This window comes from Loa loa (assembly GCF_000183805.2).
Source record: "Loa loa unplaced genomic scaffold supercont3.23, whole genome shotgun sequence".
Classification (NCBI taxonomy): domain Eukaryota; kingdom Metazoa; phylum Nematoda; class Chromadorea; order Rhabditida; family Onchocercidae; genus Loa; species Loa loa.
Genome location: NW_018108203.1, coordinates 173,584 through 197,003, shown reverse-complemented (window position 1 = coordinate 197,003; position 23,420 = coordinate 173,584). Strand labels below are relative to the sequence as shown.

The 23,420-nt window shown below is 34.7% G+C and overlaps 5 protein-coding genes across 5 annotated transcripts in view; 1 reads left to right on the top strand and 4 right to left on the bottom strand.

The window, feature by feature from the left end:
• Positions 1 to 252: 252 nt before the first annotated feature.
• LOAG_02912 (RNA recognition domain-containing protein domain-containing protein) lies at positions 253 to 2,186 on the bottom strand. The gene is made up of 5 exons (XM_003138449.2): positions 2,051 to 2,186; positions 1,724 to 1,849; positions 1,442 to 1,591; positions 770 to 1,211; positions 253 to 511 (listed from the first exon to the last, which is right to left on the bottom strand). The coding sequence occupies exons 1-5, from the start codon at positions 2,177 to 2,179 to the stop codon at positions 375 to 377; spliced, it is 984 nt and encodes a 327-aa protein (XP_003138497.1). The 5' UTR covers positions 2,180 to 2,186; the 3' UTR covers positions 253 to 374.
• Positions 2,187 to 4,036: 1,850 nt separating this feature from the next.
• On the top strand, positions 4,037 to 12,459 carry LOAG_02911 (RING finger protein 20). Its single transcript, XM_020446165.1, has 22 exons — positions 4,037 to 4,102; positions 5,103 to 5,241; positions 5,610 to 5,777; positions 6,004 to 6,073; positions 6,468 to 6,561; positions 6,809 to 6,921; positions 7,187 to 7,323; positions 7,461 to 7,595; positions 7,824 to 7,937; positions 8,304 to 8,429; positions 8,512 to 8,609; positions 8,846 to 8,921; positions 9,043 to 9,178; positions 9,257 to 9,378; positions 9,469 to 9,680; positions 9,866 to 9,950; positions 10,237 to 10,364; positions 10,528 to 10,681; positions 10,844 to 11,046; positions 11,341 to 11,458; positions 11,543 to 11,704; positions 11,861 to 12,459. The coding sequence occupies exons 2-22, from the start codon at positions 5,116 to 5,118 to the stop codon at positions 12,035 to 12,037; spliced, it is 2,754 nt and encodes a 917-aa protein (XP_020303458.1). The 5' UTR covers positions 4,037 to 4,102; positions 5,103 to 5,115; the 3' UTR covers positions 12,038 to 12,459.
• Positions 12,410 to 13,094, bottom strand: LOAG_02910 (hypothetical protein; the record flags this gene model as incomplete). The annotated part of the gene is made up of 2 exons (XM_003138447.1): positions 12,410 to 12,721; positions 13,008 to 13,094. 2 exons carry the CDS (start codon positions 13,092 to 13,094, stop codon positions 12,410 to 12,412), a joined length of 399 nt encoding a protein of 132 aa, XP_003138495.1.
• A 2,602-nt stretch (positions 13,095 to 15,696) lies between these two features.
• Positions 15,697 to 18,867, bottom strand: LOAG_02909 (STE/STE20/STLK protein kinase; the record flags this gene model as incomplete). Its single annotated transcript, XM_020446164.1, has 9 exons — positions 18,636 to 18,867; positions 18,403 to 18,515; positions 18,075 to 18,183; positions 17,671 to 17,764; positions 17,101 to 17,278; positions 16,500 to 16,604; positions 16,334 to 16,400; positions 16,151 to 16,250; positions 15,697 to 15,787 (listed from the first exon to the last, which is right to left on the bottom strand). The coding sequence occupies exons 1-9, from the start codon at positions 18,673 to 18,675 to the stop codon at positions 15,697 to 15,699; spliced, it is 897 nt and encodes a 298-aa protein (XP_020303457.1). The 5' UTR covers positions 18,676 to 18,867.
• Positions 18,868 to 20,596: 1,729 nt separating this feature from the next.
• The window catches only part of LOAG_16845 (hypothetical protein), a gene marked incomplete at its 3' end in the record, with an annotated part of 8,448 nt that continues 5,624 nt past the window's right edge, over positions 20,597 to 23,420 (bottom strand). The window contains exons 11-16 of the mRNA XM_020449502.1: positions 22,969 to 23,173; positions 22,677 to 22,767; positions 22,310 to 22,389; positions 22,019 to 22,090; positions 21,422 to 21,588; positions 20,597 to 20,643 (exon numbers count right to left, since the gene is read on the bottom strand). Coding sequence (XP_020306957.1) covers positions 20,597 to 20,643; positions 21,422 to 21,588; positions 22,019 to 22,090; positions 22,310 to 22,389; positions 22,677 to 22,767; positions 22,969 to 23,173 — 662 coding nt within the window. The remainder of the gene's footprint in view (positions 20,644 to 21,421; positions 21,589 to 22,018; positions 22,091 to 22,309; positions 22,390 to 22,676; positions 22,768 to 22,968; positions 23,174 to 23,420) is intronic.

The window sequence follows — 23,420 nt, the reverse complement described above, 5'->3', positions numbered from 1 at the left end:
AATTTGTAATGCCCACATAAGACAAATCTACCAAACGTGACTGAGTACATATCCTTTTCGAAGCAGCACTTTGACAACGTGGAAGAATGAATAAATTTTCTGTTCTTCTGCCAAAACAAAAGATCTAAACATCCAAAGCTGTGCAAGAGTGTCATGGATTCATAAATATGAAATCTTGTAACTCTTTCATAGAAATATGGTTAAAATATAGCAAAAATTGGAAAATCATAACAAGAGTTTTTTTTTATAATTGCAGCGATGGTTAGGATATCCAGCACAGATGAAAGTGAAACAGCAAGACACATCAACAACAATCACCGATCACAACAAGAAACTTTCATTACTACTAACTTCATCAGCAATCGCATCCAGTGTCAAGATCGATCACTGAATGGTTCGCTTGACGTAGAATATCGTCGTACAACGTCGGAGGGCGAAGATATACTGCCATGCGGCAGTGGAATCCACTGTGATGTTCCAGTTCCTACAGGGTGTCGCGAAAGATGTGAACCTGAAAAACCGATCGAACTCAGAGTGAAAGCTAAGAACTCATCTTAAATCTCCATCCTTTCTTTCTCACTTACCGAAACAACTCGGAAAATGCCGCTCACTCTGCCCTGATTAATCTGTGGGCATAGTAAATTCATATTCACTAATACCTTCTTTCTCTAACACATTTTTCTCAAAAGCAACTGCTTAGCTAAAGACGCAGGCTAAAAATACGGTCTCCTAAAATCGGAATAATGAATGACACCACCTGTAAACGTACCACATTGCTTGGGCTTTCGACGTTGTGGCCCGTAACCAGCAAGGTGCGAAGCACCGTATTCCTGGAATTGTTCATTAGGTAACAGGGGAACCCAACTTGAGGCTGATGGCGTTGGGTCTTCAATACTTTCTCGTAATGGTGCAGCAGCAGGTGGTGGAGGTGGAGGCGGCCGCAACAAAGCTAATTCCGTTGCATAATTTTCACGCAATTTTCGATCCAAATGACGTCTTTTTCTTCCCGCTTCTTCTTGCAATTCCTCCTGAATTCGAGCTTCACAAACTGCTCGAACACGTTCCATCTGTTCCGCTTTTTTGAGATCCTCTCGTCGAATTACTTTTCGAATAAAGATATGGTAACCACTAACGCAATGTTCTCCGATATTTATACAGCTATCACACGATTCAACTTCGTCAAATGTAACATACGCAAAATACAACGGCTTCTGAAACCATCCAGCAGATGAATAATTTCGATATGCCTTTGAAACTGTTCCACAATTTTCTTTTGCATATTTTCAGTATTGGCTCTTTTAAAGTATCTTGGACGTCGCTATAACCACAATCTTTCAACTGCTATATTAAACATAATTCTAAAGTCGAAAGTCTGAGTGTCTGTTATGCACTTTTTAGCAATCCTCAGCAGTATCCAGACCTAAAGTTAAACAAGCTGAACCTCATTTAGTGTATCCAGGGCACAATCAACATGAGCTATACCAAATTTTGAAAAATATTCTTCGAGTTCATCGACTACAAGTTGTGCACCAAGGTAGGAGACTAGAATTTTTCGTGTGCTGACATATTTGACAATCGGATTTGAAGATACCTAAATATCCAATGAAATAAGGAACATAAGAATATTCTTAGACAAGTTTCTTAAAGATAAATTCTTAACCAAGTCTTGATACTAAATATCAGAAATGGCGAAACATTAACAGGACTAAATGAATTGACTAACGCCTTTGATTGGACGCATTTCAATCTGTACACCATCTATTGAATGTGGTTGCGCTTCGAGGCATTCCTCACAGTGATGATCCCAAACAAAACAAATAAACCCGTATCCTCGAGAACGCCTCGTATTCTGAAATTAATCTGAGTTTCAAAAAGTATAGAATGACTGGAGTTCTCATTAGCCAGTAATTTCGATTTTTTATTTCAACACAAATTAATAATTAACGAAAGTCATTGCAGAGAGAAAAAAAAACATATATGTGGGTGATTGCGCGAGTAACTTGGCTTCCAGCAGTGGTGTGTAGAGCATTACTAAATGTAAACGGTATACCTTGTCAAACATGACAATGCATTCGGAAAGTGGACCCCATCTCGTGAAAAATCGTTCAATATCACTTGTCGATGTCTTTAGATTCAACCTTTCTAACAGTATCCTTCTTTCCTCCGGTAAAATCGACATCTAAAACCAACTTCTATTCCTACAGCTATTTCGATGTAGTCGTTAAACACGATCACATCGCAATAAGACAAAATCACCAAAGTAAGAAATGTTCCAAATGGTGGGGAAATTAGCAGATATCTTAACACATCAGCTTGACATCTCTTGAATCCTTTAACCGAAGCGTGAAAATACTACAAAGAGAAAAGGGATAGTGGTAAATGAAATAGATCATACAGATCTAATGATCATACATCATTTTTGTATATTGGAAAGTGATTTAAATGAATAACGGCACTCAACCTTAAGAAACTAAAAAACCATCACGCTTGGGATAAAAGCTCGTCTCGAGGTAGACTATCACGGGTGCCAAAAGTCACCAAAGTTATACGATATGAAGGGAATATATCACACAAATCTTCGCTTCCTCTATAAATCACTTCGAACAAAATCGGCCATGAATTAGACATAGGAAGAGAATGACGTGAAACAATTGCCTCCCAACAGACAGGAAGAGATCAAAAATACAAAGCAGGAAACAATATTGATTAAAAGAGGATTTTGAGCTGCGAAAGATGAGTGCGTTCGGAAACGAATCCCTGACGTACGGTATGTTATATATGTGGTTAAAGATGAGGGCTCGTGCCTTCCGTTGCAAACCTTTTTATAAATCATTGTTATGTAAGTGTTTCGGTGTTGTGTGCGGTTTTGGGGACGTTTTCGTTGTTTGTAGGTAATGGGTATTATGTGATTGATTGGAATGATCACCGAGAGGTCCTTTCAGGAGATCTTGATAGTGGGAACTGGTTTTTAAAGTTATCCTGGGGCTAGCAGGGGAATAGTTCGTTGAAAAGGAGTTGAAGATGACAATGTGGAAGGTGCTTACGGTAGGTGAAAGATTATCGGAGGGATATATTGAAAGATGCTATTGATTAAGGGTAAGGTTGAAATTGGACGGGGAGAGGGGTTTGACTGATTCGAGGTGGAGATCCCGAATGGTTACCATGGTAACAGGCAAGGTGTATGCCGCAAATGATCCATGTTAAGTCAAAGGTAGACCCTGATCATGAAGTGTCGGATGGAAAATGGAAATCGATGAAAGAAGGTTTAAATGAAAAATATGAAATTACGTGAAGTCGACCCGTTATGCCCAGTTTATATGACTAATATATGACAGCGAAAACATCACTGGAAACTATTTGATAACAGAAATGCCAGCTAGACCTACGTGATGATGAAAGCACCGTCACTGCATCGCCGATACTTTTTTTCGTCAAGTGTTTGAGCAGAATCACTTTTGTTTGTGCAACAGAAATGCAAAATTCAGTTCTTGACGGGATACATAAAGACCAAAGTCGATTGGACCGTTAAAATGTTAGATGCCTTGAATAAAGGAGGGTCAAATTTTCTAGCTTACTCATCTAATAAGGATGATTGGCTATGGAGAAGTTGTCTTAATTGCTTTTGTAGAATGGGTTCTGGATGTCATATAACGGGTGTTATACAGCGTATGGGCCAGCAAATGGTATTTATTTTGAAAGAGTGGACAGAACTAACAGCTGGAAAAAATCAAAGGAGAAAAGGGGGGAGATAGCAGATGAATTTGTTCAAAAGACTTGAGGTTTCTCCCCAGTTAGTCCTCCGGTTTCCTGTATTTCAGGTCCTCTGCAGGTCCCCAGAATTAACTAACCGTCATAGCATCGTGGCCGGTTGTCAGAAATTACGATGCATAGGTTTTTATAGCAGAATAATATTTAGCGAAAAAGTCTATGAAATCTGTTTCCTTGTTTTTCAGGAATTCTGAGCGGTTGTGTTCTTTAATAAGGAACGTTACCATAGTGGCTCAGCCGATCATTATAGCTTCAGGAAATTTTCTTCTAAGGATATTATCATTTATACAAGAATCTGTACAGCAGCATTGCGACAATTCTAGACTTCATTTTAGTAAGTAAATTTTTTATGTGTTTACATGAATTTAGTATGAATGAATTTGAATCTGATAACTCATCCATACAAATTTATCTACAATTTGTGTTCATGGTAGAACTCAATGACTTTATGAAGAAACTGAACAAAACAATTCACATGACGACCTGGAACTCCTGGTAATTTGGTATCAGCAAACTGAGACTTCGTCAGTTTTTCTATTTATTTGTGGGACAGAGATATGAATGTGGTTCCAAGAAAGCTAATATTTCAGACCGGGTGGGAAAACAGTTTGTGAAGTGAGAGAAGCGGTTACTCTTAGTTCAGGAAGGGAGATATCACATTTCTGTATCTAAAAAGACATCTGACAGTCGAGTATTAATTATAAAATAATTCTTAATTCTAAAGAAAAGAAAAATGAAAGACTGGAAATGTTTTTCGCACAGAAATCTGCTCATTGCCGAAAAAAAACGAAGTAGATTTATCCCTGGTAGTATCAACAAGCAATATTATCATTGTGCTTTTTTCGTGGTCCTGGTAACAAGTCACGCTTGAAGGGTTTTCAGGAGGTATCTAGGAATGTTTCAATTGTTTGTGAGAATTTAACTTTCCTTTCTCGATTAAAGGAGATATTATTATATTTCTAAAATTATTCGTTCTTGTATCGAAATACTGCTAACTCATTTAGTTGTGGTACTGAGAGAGTTGCTGGATTTTACAGGCGAGAACATTAGGAAGAAAAGCATGTCCATTCTTCATTGCATGGAATGTTGATTTACGTATTGCTATTTGCAAAAAATCCTTATGAGGACTTTTTTCTCCGGCTCTGCAGTAAAAGTGTTTTGTATTCTCCTCGAAGCTTCTACTTATATTTAGATGCTTAATGAGGACTTTCATTCACGTTGGCTTTATTTAAAAGCTCTCAGGATTAAAATACGCAGAGAAAAAAGGTTGGGAGAAAAATTCATGCTTTGGCATCAAGTAATATATGTTCTTATTTCCTAATTTCTTTTTTCAGACACTTAGTGGAAATGTCAAAACGTTCATCACCGGGGAGTGATGATGACTCTCCTGGTGCATCAGCAGATGAACCACTTTATAGTAAACGAAGGCTTGTTGAATTTGAACCTGTTCGCATCTGCTCAGTTAGTGGGACGGTAAATTTTCATTTCTTTGTCTTGAATTTTATGAAAACAGTTTGAATTATAGAAAAGAACTTTTTTTTTAAGCTGTACATTTTTAGTCTGGAAATGTTTCTCCATCTGAACTATGGCAGTCTGAGAACTGCATATCTTAGATCTTAGAATATACCTAGCTTGACTTTGAAGTTTTTCATAGTTTTTCATATTTTCCCATATTTCTTCGTCTTTTTTTGAAAATGACAGATTTGAATATAGTGAGTGAAATGCTTTCAAATAACTTTTTGTTTATAGCTCTTTCAAACAAGCTCTTTATTTTTTGTTTTGGCGTGTTTCAGTTTGAGATATCATTTTTCCATCATTTCGAACAGTTCCAGTTTTTTTAGAGCGATATCGATGCGAAAGTTTTGGCGGTTCAGCATTACAAATTGTCTGAACGTTTTCGTCTCAAGGAACGTCAGGCGACACAATTACAACATCGTGTCGAACAACTGGAAAGTAGGCAAGCTCAAGATGATGCGATGATGTGCACCATTAACCGTTTCTGGAATCTGGTAAGCGGCAGTTATCAAATTTCTAAGCGTTTTCAGTGTGCAGTTTTTGTAACGTATGCCGAGAAAGATGTCACACTATATACTGTTGTGCGCAGAAGGTGTCAACTATTATAAGATTTAGTGCGGTGAAATAATTCAACTGGAATAACTCAACTTGGTCTTACAATGCAATCTAAATTCCTTTTTTGTAAAAGTAAAATTATAATCAGAAATGAGTGGTTTTCAGTTCGATGAAAATGTTAGGACATTACTGCAAAGGTTTGATGCCGAAACAGCGGTGGAAGGTGAGATCAAAAGTAAGTATTTAACTGATTTTTCATTGCTTTCCAATTATAAGGTTCAAATAAAAATCTAATGTTCAAAAACTTGAAATAAGTGGTAGGATGAAGTAATGAAATCGAAATGCGAGTATGACTTGTGATAAGGGAGTCAAGAAAAATAGATATACAAATAGCTATATTACTAGTTACTTTAGATCATGATTTGTTTTTAAACCTACATTTACATTCAAATTTAAATTTCTAGATTTGTTTGGCATTTGTTATATTTTTTTGCTTTCCTGGTTAAGTTGAATATAATAGCGGTGAATTATATGCCTGGTGTTTACCATATAGAATTTGACTAATATACTACCTTAAAATTGATTTTGGAAAATTCTCTAGCAGTTTTTGAGTAGAATACATGTTTCAGTGGAGTGTGAAGAGACCAAAAGTTTTCTTGCCAAATTGGCTCACTGGGATGATGGAGAGACTGAAGAAAAATTAAAGCAACGGGTAGAATTCAGGTCAGTATGGACGTCTTATCATTGTTCGGTATCACCAATTAATTTTTCAAACTCTCTGAGGTTATTAGTCATCATGGTCCAGCTTTTTCCTGATATCTTTTTGATCTTATTATACCAATAGCTTATGAGCTTTGCTGGTAACATAGGAACAAAAGTGATTCAAAGAATTCAGTTAAAGGTTTAGTTTCAAACTTTATATAAGGTAAACAGTAGTGAAATATTGATATAAGGCATGTTAATATTGCAGTCGTCGAGCAATATCGAAACTGATTCAAGTGTTCGATCATATTACACAGAGAAATGGAAAAATTGCAGAAATGATAGCATCCTGTTCAACAACAGACGATAGTCCGAATGACGGTGCTTCCTTATTGATTTTTCTAATTTCTTTAGAAATCCAGGCTTCTATATTTTTTCTTGTTCTCTTCATTTTATTAAATAATGAGAAATAAAATGCAGTGCTGTTATTCAGTTTTGTTGAATCAAATTTACACTATGGTATGTGAAAGAAATGCACGTTCTGAAAATAAGAAACAGAAAAAAACCGAGTTTATTGAAGGTGTTGGCAACAAATTCTCCATTACAGTTCAATTTTCACACTATACTGACTTTCCTTTTCGCACAGGTGCCTCTACATCTGATGGAAGACCAACTGTAAATGCGTTGCTGGTGAAAAGGAATGCAGAGTTAAGTGAAGAAAATATAAAATTACAGAAAATGATTACAAAACTTCAGTCAGAAAATCACAGTCTTTCATCCAAAGTATGTTTTCGTATGTTTTTGTGTTGTTAATTAATTTATTATTTTATAGTGTTATTAATTATTTTATAGTGTTATTTAAGAAGCTCGTAAATGTTCTGCTTTCATATTTTGGATAAAAACCTTCGATTAATATTCAGGTATCGGCTCAAGAAGATAAATTAACGATAATAGATACTCGCAAGCAAGAGATGGATAATAGTCTGGAAGAGATGAAATATGAATTGGAAAAAGCTATACGTCGCGAGTGCAAACTTGATTTTCGTCTTGCTGAGGTTTACTAATTATTTAATTCCATAGTAATCGTTCGTTTTGTGGTTTGTGAATTTTTTTCGATGTTCAAAACTGTGGAATCTGTTCTTTCTGCAAGACCAATCTTTCTATTATTCAAATCTTTCTATTATTTCTATTTTTCAAATAGATTGCAATTAGAGTTTTCTGAACTTTCAATATTATTAAAGAATTGAATCCAAAATTTCCTAGTGAATTCAAATTATTTGCAGTATGTGAAGAAAACACACGATTTAGAAATGAATATGATGAAAGCGTCAGCAGCAAATGGTCCGAATAATACGAAAACAGATTCTCCTCCAACAGCCAGTGTGAATAAATCAAAAGTAAATCATATTGGCTCATTATGAATTACAGTTTAATCTCAAAATAGTGGTTGGAGGTAACAAGCAGAATTTTGAATTACTGAAGAAATATCGAACGAATATTAAAAGTTTCGATTAGATTTCTTTCAATAGCTTTTTTTTTTTTTTTTTGGGTAACACTAATACATATCTACATTATCAAAACTTGCACTTTTTTTTGAAAACAGTAACACTCATCTATATTATTAGTGTTAGGAATTAAAATTCTGTGCACTACTAATGTTGAATGACCGTTACACTTTGCAGCAAATTTGTAGTATATTTTAATTAAATTGCATTTTTTTTTGGACGTTTCTGTTAGAGATTCAATCCTTTTCCCGATTTCAGCTGGAAGAACTAGAGCAAAATCTGGAGATCCAAACCGAACTAGCTGCTTCTCGTTTGCAGGAATTGCAAGAAATGTTGGATAAAAATAAGAATTTGACGAAGCAAGTTGAAAATTTAAAAATGAATGTGAGTTTCAAAATGGCTGTCATCGAAGTTTCGTTCGTGGAGTCCAAAGTTGGGAGTGCCACTTGAAAGTCGCTTTTTTCAGTTGAAGAATATCCCAACAGAAGTCATTAGGACATCCATTGAATATACTACGCTGCAGTCGCAGTTTTCTTCGCTTTTTACGGAAGCGAATCAGATGAGGCAAGTTGCCGTTATTATAATTCGTTTTTTCTATCTCGTCAAAATTATGTGTTCCAATTTCATGTTATCATCTTTTATATAGGATGAATATACATCGCAACGCACATTGCACTAAAGAAATACCTTGTGAGTTTGCATATAAATTGTGCAGTTATCATGTTTCCAAAACCATTTATAAAGCAAGAAAAGCATACTAAAACTGGTAGATTGTGAATTTAAACAAATTATATTTTAAGACAGCAAATCGAAACGGCGAAGTCGCAGTTGGCGGCATTACGCAGCGCTCATTCTAAACAGATCGAAGTCATGGAGGTTTGTTATATCTTGGGAATTTCCAGTAAGTAGAAACTGGATGTTAAAATTATCTATCGCTATATTTTTAGCATTTAGAAATTAGTAACCAGAATTGTAAGGATTTATTTTCTGTTTGCAGAGTGAGGAATGTCAGGCTCGTGAACAGATGCAGGATACGATGAATAGGCATGAGGAAGAATTGTATCAAGTACGTAGGGAATATGAAATGTTACGTTTGGAGTTCGAACAGAACCTTTCTGCCAATGAGCAGTCAGGTATCGTTTTTTTGGACAGATTCTCGGCATTCTGATCTAAGTCTTTCCTGAGCATCGACCGGATGAGTCATATTTCAGGCCCGTTAAATAAAGAAATTCGTTTAATGCTTGCATCAGCAAAAGCTGAAAATCAGCAGCTAAAACAGGAAGCAAATCGTTTCAAAAGGAAATGGAAGGAAGCCGTTTCATCATTAGCCAAAGTGAGTTCCTGGTTCAAGGGGAATGATTTGAAGGAGAATCGGTAATGGTGCTTTGGAACTAAGCAAGTTTTTATTTTATCTCTCTTTCAGTGCAATAAAGAATTAGAGAGTGAGAGACATTATCGTGAAAGGTGTTTACTGATTGAAATAGAAGACGATAACGATGCTCTGGCTTCACCGGATCAAGAGAGAAATATTGCGGAGCCCTCGGAACAAATACTGCATGATGATGGAAGTTGTGAGTACAGCAGTGAGGTTGATGGTGACACCGATGTTGGAACACATCCGAATAAAGTCATACAGTTAGTGTAATTCATTGTAAAATTTTTCTTTAATGGAATAATAATGTCTTCAGTGGTTAATTAAGTGATTGATTATTGATTACTAAGTGTGTACCTTATCATTCTCGTGAGCAAATTACATATATGTTGAAGACGCTTAATAATTTCTTTAGTCCTATCGTACAGTCTTTGTGCATCTGTTTCAGGAAGCTGAAAAAAAAAGTTACCGATTTGCAGTCGAAAATAGATGCTTTAAATGCATTAACAGCTGAGCAAAGAGAACGAGTTGAGGTAACTTTTTTCGAAATGGGGGAAGAAGGATTGGATTTATCAGTAATGACTGAGTATAGCTGACGCACTACTAATACAAATAGTGTATTCAGAAAATGTTATATATTAATTTCAGAATAGTTTTCCATTTTTTACTTTCTGATATATACGGAATGATTATGCATCAGTTGTATACATAAACATTTCCGAAGAATTTTTGCTTCCACCCTCTTTTGAAATTTGAATTTGATGAGAACACTCTTCCTTGCCAGCGTATATAAATCATGAGAAAATTCATGTATTTCAGCTGCTGGCTCGTGAAAGAAGACTGAAACTTGAAAATGATAAGCTGCAGCTGCATATTAAAAAACTTGCTGGCGCTGATCACAGAGAGAAAATGAAATACTATTCGGATGAAGCTCAAAGAAAAATCAGGTTAAATTTTCTTACTTTTAATTACTGGTTATGGATTGCAAACTCTTTCATATTGTCGATGTTAATATAACATATTCAATTAGTATAATAGTGGCTTTCATAGTTTCTTTCACTTTATATTATTTTTCTAAACGATTGAATCTAAAATATTTGTTTCATACAGAAGTCTGGAAGAAACGGCAGATCGTCTTCGGAAAGAAGCACATTCGGCAAGACAAGAAGAAGAAGGTCTCATGAACGATGTTGAAACTACGGGTCAAGCATTTGAAGAAATGCAAGAACAGAATACTAGATTACTGCAGCAACTTAGAGAAAAGGTATACTTTTGGTCCTGAAATATTGCTTGATGTTTTTTGTTTTATATAGTCAAAAACGGAAAATGAAATGATCCCTCTGATTTCGTTTAGTTCATGATTTATGGTTTCCAAAATTTTTACTTAGAAAATGGTGGGTTCATTTCAGATTTCTTTCTTTTATAGGATGATGCAAATTTAAAACTAATGGCCGAGCGAATACGTGCCAATCAATATCAAAAAAAGATGAGCGAAGAAAGAGAGCGCACGGAAGAACGCATTAGTAGTTTGCAGAATCAAATCGAAGCCCAGCAGCTGATGATATCGAAATTGGAGGAAACAGAAAAGCTTTTGAGGCAGAAAAATTCTCATTTAGAGCATCAGTTAAGGTATGATGAATTTATCTGTTTTAGCCGTACCTAGTTTCAGAGACTCATCAGGTTTTCATTGAGTCATAAATAAAACTTATGAAAGTAGAAAGCCTAAAAATGTAACAAGTTCAGGTATGCATTGATTTTGTAAGGTGAGCAAGAGTTCAGGAGTTGGAGTCGTTTTTATTATATCCAAATAAGCATACTTCGTTAGTAGAAATATATTTTATTGGTTTATACCTCTCCAGAACTTCATCACAGAAAAGCGACTATGGTTCCTCTCAAATTTTGGTCCGATTTTTTTAAATTTAGACTGATCGAGCAGGCGAATGATATGCATAAAAGAAAAGCAATCGAATGTTCACAGACGTCGGCTGATTACAAAGCACAGTTGGAGAAGTGCAACAGTCAGCTTAATGATGCGCAGCAGGTTTGCTTATTTTCTGTACCACTGCAGAAAAATATCTATTGACTTGCGTAATTCATTCATAAATAAAATTAATGGATCTTGCAGGCCGTGACGACAAAAACCTCACAACAAGAGGTAGATTCGTTCAAAATAAAGCGTTTGGAAGAAGAGAAAAGTATCCTGAGAAAGAAATTAGAACGGGCAAAAAAGATGGAGAAAATGGAGAATTGGGATGAAGTGCTAAATGAAGAAATTAGAGAACTTAAGGTTTAATTTACTTTACTTGTATTTTTGGAAGTTTTCGATATTGTAATTGATGTAGCCTATCATTTCCAACGTCACTTAATTCGTGGTTAAATGTTGGAATACCGGTGCTGTTGTGTTCGGTCTTGTGAACTTTTTCGACAGTCTTTCTTTTTGCAGGATATTTTGACTTGCCCATCGTGTAAAGTGAGGAGGAAGGATGCCGTACTGACGAAATGTTTCCATGTGTTTTGTATGGAATGTATGAAGACACGTTATGAGACTAGAAGACGTAAATGTCCAAAATGTAACGCTGCATTTGGTGCCAACGATTATCGTCGGATGTATTTCACGTAGTAGGAGATTATATTTTCTTGTTTCTCATATTCATTTGTCCGATAAAGCAGATTTTAAATTATGTCTTGGACAAGTTCCAACTGCTGCATTGGACTTTTAGCTTTGGGTTTTATTAACACGGAAATTTCTTTTGTTCAATATCTTTTCTTGTGTGAATCAGTCTTGAAGTACTCAAGGACTTCAGAACCGAAGAGTGATAGAACTTCTTCAGATCATTTCGTAACATTTCCAGTATTCCATCGAATCACAAGTTTTTTCGGTTGTCTTTTCTTTCGCCTTCATCACTTCCATCTAGAAGGATAGAAATTAAGAATCGTCTTTTTTTACATGCTTTTTCTTAGGTGATGCTTTTTTTCATGGTTGTTCATTAAATTATTTCCTTCGGATGTGAACTTGAGCATGAATCCAGCATGGGATAAAACTTGGATTCAGTCTTGAGTACATGATTTGTTGTGTCTTTTGGTATGCGTTGTATGCCAGTCGCATTTGCAGTTGTGGCTGCTTACCTTGAAGGTTTTCGCTGCCACTTGGTGACGGGCAATTAAACCGTTTGATGACAGAAACATAAATTATCGATGAAATTCCTGTTTCATTTACCGGTAAAATGTTTATCATTATTCCCTTACTGATATACTCTTGAGATATGTTTTGCTTATTAATATTTGCTTTGCTTAAATCGTTTGTCTGTAATATAGAATTTTTATTACGACATTGACAGTGTTTCGAAACACTTCCTTCCACATTCGTATATGTGAATCTTGGTTTGTTTATGCCACTAATATGAAATATTTTATACCCCTCTCGCAGTTATATATATTTACAATCACTGAAATGGACGGCTTTGAATTATATGTTGCATCTTCAGCTGCATCTTCTCTTGTCTACTAGTGACTTAAAAAGTAGAGTACAACATATTCAGTTGTGCATTAATTTAAGAGCTTGCAGATAAGGGGAAGCGTTCTACCACTACCCCATGGTTTGGTAGCGGTGTTTGAGAGAATGCGGTATTTGCTTGTAAAGCATCCGTTTGGAAATGATTAGGGAATTGGGTTGGCATTATGTTCAGTCTAAGTTCTGTGCACTTTATTCAATGCAACTGTTCAAATATATGAATGTGTTGAGGTGATATAAAAGTAACCGCTTAATTCATAGTACAAGAATCCAAAGCTCTACGTATGCTGTCGCAAGCACTTTAACTGATGGCAAATTTGGCTTTGTGGCAGGACGGATGCGGGATGTGTAGATTAGGATCGATGGATAAATCCGGGTGTAAAATTTCTGCATGTTGATTCATTGATATTTGATTCAGTCAGGGCTGTTAGCGTTATTAATACCAGTGACCGTAATCATGAGTAGGCTCCCATACCAAAGGAATGCTCTTCGATATGGTGCATGCAGTTGTACGTTTTGTCAAAAGCTTGCGGTTCACTCCGGAATGCGGCCCCTAAAGTAAGCTTAACATTATTGTAGGATCACTGGAGAATTTCTGTACAGATGTCATTTCAATTTGCTAGCCACTAACCCGTGGATATCGTTGAAAAGCCACGTTGTCAAATTCTAGGACATTAAGGGATTTCCGTTAGGGTTGGTCTTTTTATCCAAAAGCTTCCGTTAATTGCAAAAAATAGCAAGCTTAATATGGGTAGCTTCCCCGTAATACAACTGTATTTTTTATACAATCTCGAGTTTTCTCGTCTTGAATCAAAAATTTAAGGAACTTTGTTGTTTTGGCAACCGCTCTTGCTAGCTCATTGCACATTAGATTTAATCAAATTTGCATTTGACCACATGTGATGTTCTGGTCCCAGTTTTCTCCCTTCATGAAAAATCTGACTAAAATGCTCGTGTGTTTGTGATCTATAATCAGTGATTCATGAAGCGCATGAACAAAGCAATGCACCGTTGGCCCACTTTCCCAGGATTCGTGGGACTTTTCGATTGACTAAAACATAAGCGTGGATGAGATTTCAGAATGTTTATCAATTTAATCTATTATTTTGAAATTAGAAATCACATTAAGTCATGTCAAATACTTACGGAATCTGAAGTGTGCACTAATTCAAAATTATAATTTCTTTTTGCAATGAGTTCACGATCTTTGCATAGTACTACTAGCTATCGACTTTCTCTCCCTTGTCTAATTGATTTATCATGGAAATGAATTATAACAATATGCGGCATCTCTGCAATATTACAGATTACTTCATTAAGATTTAATTTAATTCCATTCTATTATCACGTAAAAGAATGAATTTTGCGTTAAAAAAGACATTCAATTTCCATTACCAGCTCGAAAGCTTTTACAATATTTTCGAAGTTCTGTTGCGATTGCTCTCCCTATAAGGCCTACAGAATAGCTTCGCTTCATTCTCTTCATTTCCACAACGACTTAACTAAAGTTGTTGTTGTATCCGATTCATTGGAAGTTACGGGATGACGCAGAGGAAGAACTGATGTGGAAATGAATTCCGAAATTCATGTTTTCACTCATAAATGATCTAAAGGAACTTAAAGTGTTTCATATATACATATATATATATATATATATATTTAGGACTGGAAAACCGGATACCTAATTTTTAATTAAAACTGTGCTTAATGTTGATCCCATTGTCAAAAAGTGCAGCTGCTAAACTTACAGCCACAACCTGGTTTCAGTTCATTCAAAAAATTAGGAAAGTGTTAACGCGAAATTTTCTCAAGAAAAAACTGTGGTGATAGATCTGCAGCAGATGTGATGAAATTTACAATGCTAGTATTAAAGTATTTGAGGTTTTGCGTACCCGCAGTATTAAGATATTTCAACTTCGCTAGTATTTCACACATTGCGATACCACTTTGTTTATAAAGAAGCCATCAGTTTAGAATAACTTTGGTTTTTTTTTTTTTTGTAACAGTCGCCTCAATTATGAGAACAAAGTTTCAACTTGTTTGAAGATGGATTGGATTCCTTTCGAGTTTTCACTGACAAACTCCATAATGCTAAATGCAGCTTTAGGGATTCATTTCTCATTCTTTCACACTTCCAATCAAATTCATTCTCTTGAAGCTTTAAAAATTATATTTTATTCACTGACAATTATTGCATAACATTAGTAAACACACCGACCGCAGATGCTTATCGACCAAACGTTTTTCATTACTATCCTTTCAAAGACGATACAATTAAAAGTAAAAATTTCTGAAATAAAGATGTGGTGAGTTAAGGATGCAATGTCCATACCGCCAAGTTGATTCTCTAATTCGAGGCTGACAATTACAACAAAAGAAAATTCTGATTTGTACTTTTGACTTTAAGGATATTGTCACTATTAATAATATTGTTTCCTTCCCGTGGAACATAAGGTGGCAGGCTACTTTCTAATAAGCAAAATCGATAGCTTTGAGTTCTTTCTGAATTCATATTTTCCAAGACACTCGTAATCAACAGCAATCTTTCTAATGCTAACTGGTTTTTAAAGAAAAGGTCTTGAAATTGTTCAAAAACAACGGATTTTTATTCGACTTCCTTGACAGCCGCCAATAGATTGTAATCTTTACACCGAACTGGATAAGATTTGAAGACTATTACAAAAAAAAGAAAAAGAAAAAACCAGATATTCACCTTTTTTTCAAAATTTCAAACAGATGGGCAGAATAATAAACCTTGAAAGCTCAATTCATATTATATCTGGCAGCAGAGATGAAAAAGAACGATTCTTTCTAATTGATTTCACAAAGGGATGCGTCAAGAGTTTTGATACAGACCACCTAGAAAATATCATTAACAAACATGATTAATTAGTATGTATTTTGAAGGACCTACACTTTCTTGTATTTTCACCAAATTAAATAACAAATATAATTCGGTCTTCTCTTTTAGCATAAGCAGTCAGTTACTTTCTTTCTCGGAAAAGCCAAAAAATGGAAGTTTTGTGAATTTTATGTCAAGCCGTCTAAACACCAAAAATGAATAGAGGATGAAGAATTGTCACATCACTTTGTTTTTTCCACAAAACAAGATTACATGACTTACTGACTTCAACACGATAATCTGAAAAATCTGTCCGCTATTTTTAGAAATTGATTCCTATCCGTTTCAATTTATACTTCTGAATTAATAATAAGAATAACCTGTTTTCTGGTAACGGTTTGAGGCAATTATCCGTTATAATATGTAGTGATTCACTAAAACGCCGTCGCTGTCGACATTGTTGATCATGCTCCATGTCTTCTGTAAGTAATAAGATTAATTTTTTGCGTAATATGCTAAATTACACTGGTATGCAAAACAGGTTAACGAAAAAAAAACATAACCTTTATTTGGAAGAGTTGTGCAATCCAGTAGCCGTGGCGTTGTTCCTTTACTTTTTTCAAAAAGCATCTAAAAATATTCTCATAAAACATATAAAAGAACGGAAGGGTGGGGAAACAACTAAATAACCTGAAACTATGTTTTCACGAAAGCTTAACAAAATAGTACCTGTAACCGATCCATATCCGAAAAGGGTGGAAAACCATTAGCCATTTCGCATATCGTTATTCCAATGCTATACACATCAGATGATAAACCATAACCATACAAATCCTAATTAAACTATTTATGTAATTTAGAAGATAGGAAAAAAGATGCCAGAGAAAGCAGCAAACTTCCAAAACTCGATACCCTGAGGAAGTCTTACATTAACACGCTCTATGAACTTTGTCAAAAACGATGCCTAGACTTCTCGGACATCAGATATTCGTTTAAACATTTATTCATGCTTGTGAAAAAAAAAATCTTTGAACTCTCGACGGAAAAAATCATACTCTGAAATTGTGGGGAGTAATCAATGCACTTATTTTATGGTGTTTTACACATTTTACAATTTGCAGGAATTTTTGCACGCTCCCTGCATGGTCTGATAACTTGAAATACTCTGAAAGACAGACGAATGCTTCTAAAAAAAAGCTAAGTCCCTAGTTTAGAAACTTACCTAAAGATCTTTGACGTAAACTATGTTGTATGAAATTTTATGCTCAAAATTTAACAATTTCCGCCCATGGTCCTTTCTCTTACAATTTGTCATCGTTAACTGACTTACCTGTTTCAATATTTCAGGAGCCAACCACAATAGCTCATTGGAAATTTCGGCGTCAAAGTTATGCAAAACATTACCGGCACCAGTCAGCTCATTATGTCGTAAAAATATACAGTGGCGAAAGCCAGTCAATTTCACAACGCCCGTTGAATGTAGTAAAATATGACTACATCGTATAGATCTAAAATTTATATTATTTTCACAGCTCAACCCAAAACTTCTGAATTTATTCCAAAAATTAAATATCTGACTCTGGTAAACTTAACATTTGTGGCAATAACTTCCAGAATGACTGAAAACCTTAATCTTGCAAACTCGAACTGAAAATAAAAAGAAAAACTATATGGAAAATTTCCTTTTTTAATATTTACTACGACCTTTTCACTAAACGACCAACTACTTACCTTACTTCTATAACATCATTTTGGTACTGTTTTCTTTATTGGTAGATGATAACAGAAAATTTCGATGGGCGAAATCTCTAACAAGCTCATATGCATTTCCACAATACTAAACCAGAAAAAATTAAAAAAAAAGACTGATCTATGGACAATTTTTTGATCGTGTAAGTACTGTACGGCTAACAGGACATTTTTAAGAATTTGAGCAATAGCTTTTTCAGGTAGACCACACGGATAATGATTATGTACCACATGTGAAACTGAACCTGAAAATACACGAGACAAGAGGAATCAAGTCAATCGAAAGGAAGATAATGATGGCAACATCTGTATGGATGTCAGATTCGAAATAGAATTTGCAAGCTATGACGATTGAAATCTGAAGTATAGCGTTAACAAGAGAAACATGGACATGAACATGGACTTCATTTAAAATTGAATTTGGTAACTAAAATCCTGAACTAAGATCCATAATGTAGCAGTATTCATCCCTCCAGTGATCCTCCATAAGTATTCCTTCCTTGTTCATAACAAAAGATAAGTTTAAAATTTCATAATCATTCTCAAAAAACAAACAGAGATCGCAATAGGCTGAGAAAACATAAACATCACTTCCCACAGAAATTATCTGATTAACCGAAATAATACACGGATGAGACAACCATTTCAAAAACCACACTTCTTCCTGGAACAGACATAATTGAAAGTGAAAAAGATATTCTGCGGGCCGGTATAAACGATAGGAGCACCATTAATTTATAATCTTAATCCCGAGGGAGAATCGCACAGTATTGCATGCTTCAATTGGCTTCAATTTTAATGATACAGAAATCTCCTCAAAATCTTGAGATTTTAAGGTTTTTGCACCTTTATAGGAGTTCTTCTTGAAACAACAGACAACAACCTTTATCTTCTCATAATCCATCTTTTCGGTGGGCAATATACGCAAAGCAGCAAGACTTTCATCTGCTATTCGTTTTACCAGTAAAACGTCGCTTAATCCAGAACATGCTTTACCTTGGAAACAAAAATAATTCGCAACATTTCTTTCCGAAAATTGAAAATATCATTTAAAATTTAACAGCTTCAAAAATTAGAAAATAAGTTCGTAATGTGTCTTTAAACATAAATCATTACCCAGTGTTCCGCATATAGTGAAATCGGGAAGCGAGGACATCACTTCAAGATGCTATCTTTTGGTTGTTTTTTAAAACATCAAATTATACTGAAAAGATCAATCTTAAATATCTGGCGGATTCAAAATACAGTGGCAAACCACAATTATTTTATCATATTCCATCTCAAACCTAAGAAATCATTTTTGCGATGCATCAGAACTAGCTCATCAGTAATTGAATATCAAAAACAGGTATCCTTCACTTTTTCTGACATCAAAAACTAAAAATATTTACTTCGGACCATTTAAAAGCTAATTCTATTTCTATGCTGTATACTACTGAATACGGATAATGCGAGATGATGTAGACCGAACTAATCTAGTCATCCTGTCCTTCTCAAAAAGTCATAAAAATTAGAACAACAAACAGTAATGCGATCCACACCACAGGATCAAATACAAAGATATGAAACTGAGAATGACTTCCATTCGTTATGCATGGAATACATTACGGATCAGTGCATATACGGCAGCACTTTAAAAATTCTAAACAACACATTTATTTTATTCCTAGATGTAGCAACGATATTGCATTTAATAGAAAAAGGAGACAACAGAATGTAGTCTGATAGAATAAATTAGCTAATCCCCGCTGGAGTCTGAGGCTGCAAACATTTGGAGCCTGTAAACTACTACAAATTTTTCTAGCGAAAGGACAAAAAGACTACTCAATACAGAATAAAAAAATAAGAGTTCCACTGTCCTTTAAATTCGAAAAAATACCATCAGGTTTAAGATCAGTTGGCATCAGCAGGACAAGTTCAAATAAGCTTAAGATTCAGACTGTTAAAAATCGTGGCCAACTCAGAATCTAGTCTTATTCATGGACATAATCATAATTTTGTAAATAAAATACATGAAAAACGGACTGCACAACACAGTCCAGTTCACTTTATCCGAAGGAAAATGAACAAATTAACAATACACAAGGTCACTAGCAATATAAGAAGGAATATCGCAATTTTAACTTTAATTCTTAGCAACTCTAAAGGTCCTTGCCAACAACATGAAAAACATCTTCCAAACTAAAATATTCTGGGTCTGTGATACAGAAATTCTCAGTGTTCCGTTACAAATAACCTTAGCTTAAATCATTGAAAACTGATAAAACATCTTGGACCTCGAATTTTACATGTGTACAAGTTGACACATTTTTTCATGCTACAGAGGCCCATATATATTAATAATAAAATCTTAAACATGGGTAAAAGCATTTATCAGTAAATGATTCACAAAAGTCATAAAAATAGTAGTAACGATGTTTAATAATTAAGTAAAAATAAAGCAATTTGCATAACTTAAGGTAGATAAGACTATATCAACCTATACTATATATACAAGAAAATCATGATACCACTCAGTTTTATTAGTGATTTTCATTTCTATTTAATATTTATTTAAATCATTATTGAGCTCCTAGTTAAACTTTGGATAGCGGAGAAAGATTAGTTCTGAAAGGTATAAACACTTTGTATTTTTCACTGGACATCGTCTTTTTTTAGTAAGATTTCGATTTTCTTATCAACTGCATTTAACTCTTTAGAAGGAATACATTTTCATTCGCAGACTGAAATGTAATTTTGCAAGAGAAACATCACAATAGCTGGTCCCTTAACTGCTTCGTTGCTTTGCTCTATTTTTTTTAAAGCGATCAACAAAGTAATTAAGAACAACTGAAATACGAGAAGAGAAAAAAGGACGGTGTCCACTAAGGAATATATAATGCCTATACCTCTGAAACTCACCTTTCTTCACTATCTTCTAATGATCAGCTGAAGCCGATTTTTCAGAGTTGAGGAATAGAACCAAAAATGTGAGGGAGGCATTTCTATACCTGCAAAAAAAATACCTGCAAAACAATGCTTTCTGTCATGTTCATTTCACAAAGCAGATGGATGAAGGGAAGATATTTCCTACTTTTTCATCGATTGCCTTCAGCTCCCTCAGATGCGCATATTTGTTCATAGGCTGAAATGAAAAATTATAAAAGACAAGCAAGCATACAACAACATAATGTCAAATAGAGGTTAGCACAAGTGGCAACTCTTGGGAAATTTGAATAAATCGCGATATGTCATATTTTATTACAAGATTAATAATCTAGATCCTGGATGCCTAAGAAAATTGCATGTATAATGCCAGACTATTAGGCCTTCTTGCACAGTCGATGAATTACTTGCATTTATAGAGGAAGTCATTTAAGCTAAGCTACAAACAGAAAATTGGATTTCAATTTTGAAATGTCTTGAAGTAGAAGAAAAATTAAAAAACCTAATAAAACTGTTTTTATAAAATTTGTTTACTTGGAATATTTAACTCGTTGCTGCTTTTCTAAAAATGTATAATGCCAGACTATTAGGCCTTCTTGCACAGTCGATGAATTACTTGCACTTATAGAGGAAGTCATTTAAGCTAAGCTACAAACAGAAAAGAAAAGCTACTAATGGTAACTTTTTTTTTCTTATTATCATTTCTGTGCACAACATTCATTCGTTCCTCTACATTTATAACTTTATCTTTCTATTGTTAACAACACTTTCTCAATCGCTTGAGTTCCCGGTACCGGATAAATTCCTAATGGTAACTGCTGCGCCACCATAAAGGGAATCACCACCATTGCCAGAAGTGTTAAATATTTAAAGATTATGGCATTCCTTTATTTAAAACTTGAACTATAAAATATTCAACAAAGAATGATTACCTCAAAATATATTAGCTACAATGATAGCTTCTCAAAAAAACTCACACTCTGACTGCTGAATACAAGGTGTTTGTAAAGGCTGTTTGATGGTATCTCTGATGTGCACAACAGTACACGGTGCTTGAATGGCAGCTGGAATCGCACTGCGTATCCGATAGGGACTGACTGTTGGGACCACCGTTGATACGGTGACTACTTTTACAGAACTATTTCTGAAACACAAAAAATTTAGAATAAAAAGACTGGATGAAAATTCCCATCAAATAAATTAATTGAAATTTAGAACAACAACAGACCAATCAATCATATCTCGGAATTCAAAAATTAGCCAACGGGTTGAGGAAAAAAACACACAACATCTGTTCCGTTGAAGAAGCAGTGTGGAATGAAATATAATGCAATTGGAGCGATGTTAATATCACTTCTTTTTCTTCGTATAAAACTGACTTTGCTACTGTGTATGATACGTGACTAAGAAATATATTCAAATTTTCCTGGAAGCAACACTCACACATTAGGGCCTCCAACAGAGAGACAGACTATTTCCAGCACCACTTATCAACACTGGGTAAATGGTGATAAATAGTGTTGTAACATCTTGCTCCGATTTAAATAGGTTTTTTATTCACAAAATATAACAACCTTGGCAAATTGTTTACATCAGCATTTTCAGCGGCATAAGTGCTCTCAGTGTGCTGTGGACATTCCAGGGGCCTGAAATGAGACAGAAGTGTGAGATTACAGAAACAAATTCCAAGCAACCTTGGGAGCATTTAGTTGTAAATATGAGTTTTAATTACGTTTAGTTGTAAATACAAATATGATTTAATTTAAACTTATTAAGTCCAAACTTCAATTTCATTTCGATCTTTCCAGTTTTTCAGAGAGCAACCGACACCGCCTTTTACAATGAAGTATGTTTCTATGATATACCTTGATAAGACTGACTGTTCTTCGTCGATTTCATTATTTTTCGATGCATAACCTCCTTCAGCACAGGGATCATATCTTACCTGAAAAAAAATCAGAAGAAATTGACCTGCTTTGGAACCAACTTTTTTAAAAACTCGATTTTTTATGAAGATATCTTTAAAAAGTAAATGTCCTATAAGTCGACATGAACACTTGAAGGGTTTGAAAAATCCATTATTTTTCGCAATCTATATCATATCAAATACAAAATAAGGCGAAAGTTTTAAACTACATCATTTTTCAGTAAACCAAAATTATCCTTGAAAATCTTCCTCTCTAAAAAACAAGTACGTTTGCCATTTTAGCCAACTGTAAAAACTTAAGTTACCCGATGTACACCGTCTTGCATCTGGGACAAATTTGGAGGCTCAATCGGTATTTTACTTTGTGTCGAGCAAACTTCACCACTCAAATTGTCACTGAAAAAGAGATCTTTTCGTACTACTAGTGTGAAAAAAAAAATTGACCTGTCCTTGTGATAGTCTGCGGTAACATTGCCTTACAATCGTGACTTCTACACTTTTTCCGAATCTCGATCTCTGAAAATCCCCAATTAAAACCTTCCAGAGAAATTAGTTTCAACCGCTGCTATAACGAGATTGCAAAAATCAAAAAAATACCTTCCTGAAATATAACCAAATGATGAAGGCACTAGAGAAATCGGTCTCATACCAACGGGTAGACTAACATATTCAGGGACTCCAACTTGTATCACTGAGGTTACTGGCAATAGCGGCGAAGGAACGGGGTAATTAACTGCTGGTATCATCAGTGGTTCTAATGGGATCGGTAGTGCTACTGGTAGTAAATTTCGAATTTGATTCACTGAAAGAAAAAAAACAAATATATTATAGCAACTCCGGGAAAGTGCAGGTAGCACCATGTGGGAAGAGTAAAAAGAATGCTCACGTTTCAAGACCATCCTAAGAAGGAAAAACTGCTTTTATTCATCTGAATTTTTGAATCACCAAATAAAATCACCAGGCTACATATATATATATATATGTATATATATATATATATATATATATATATATATATATATATATATATATATATATATATATATATA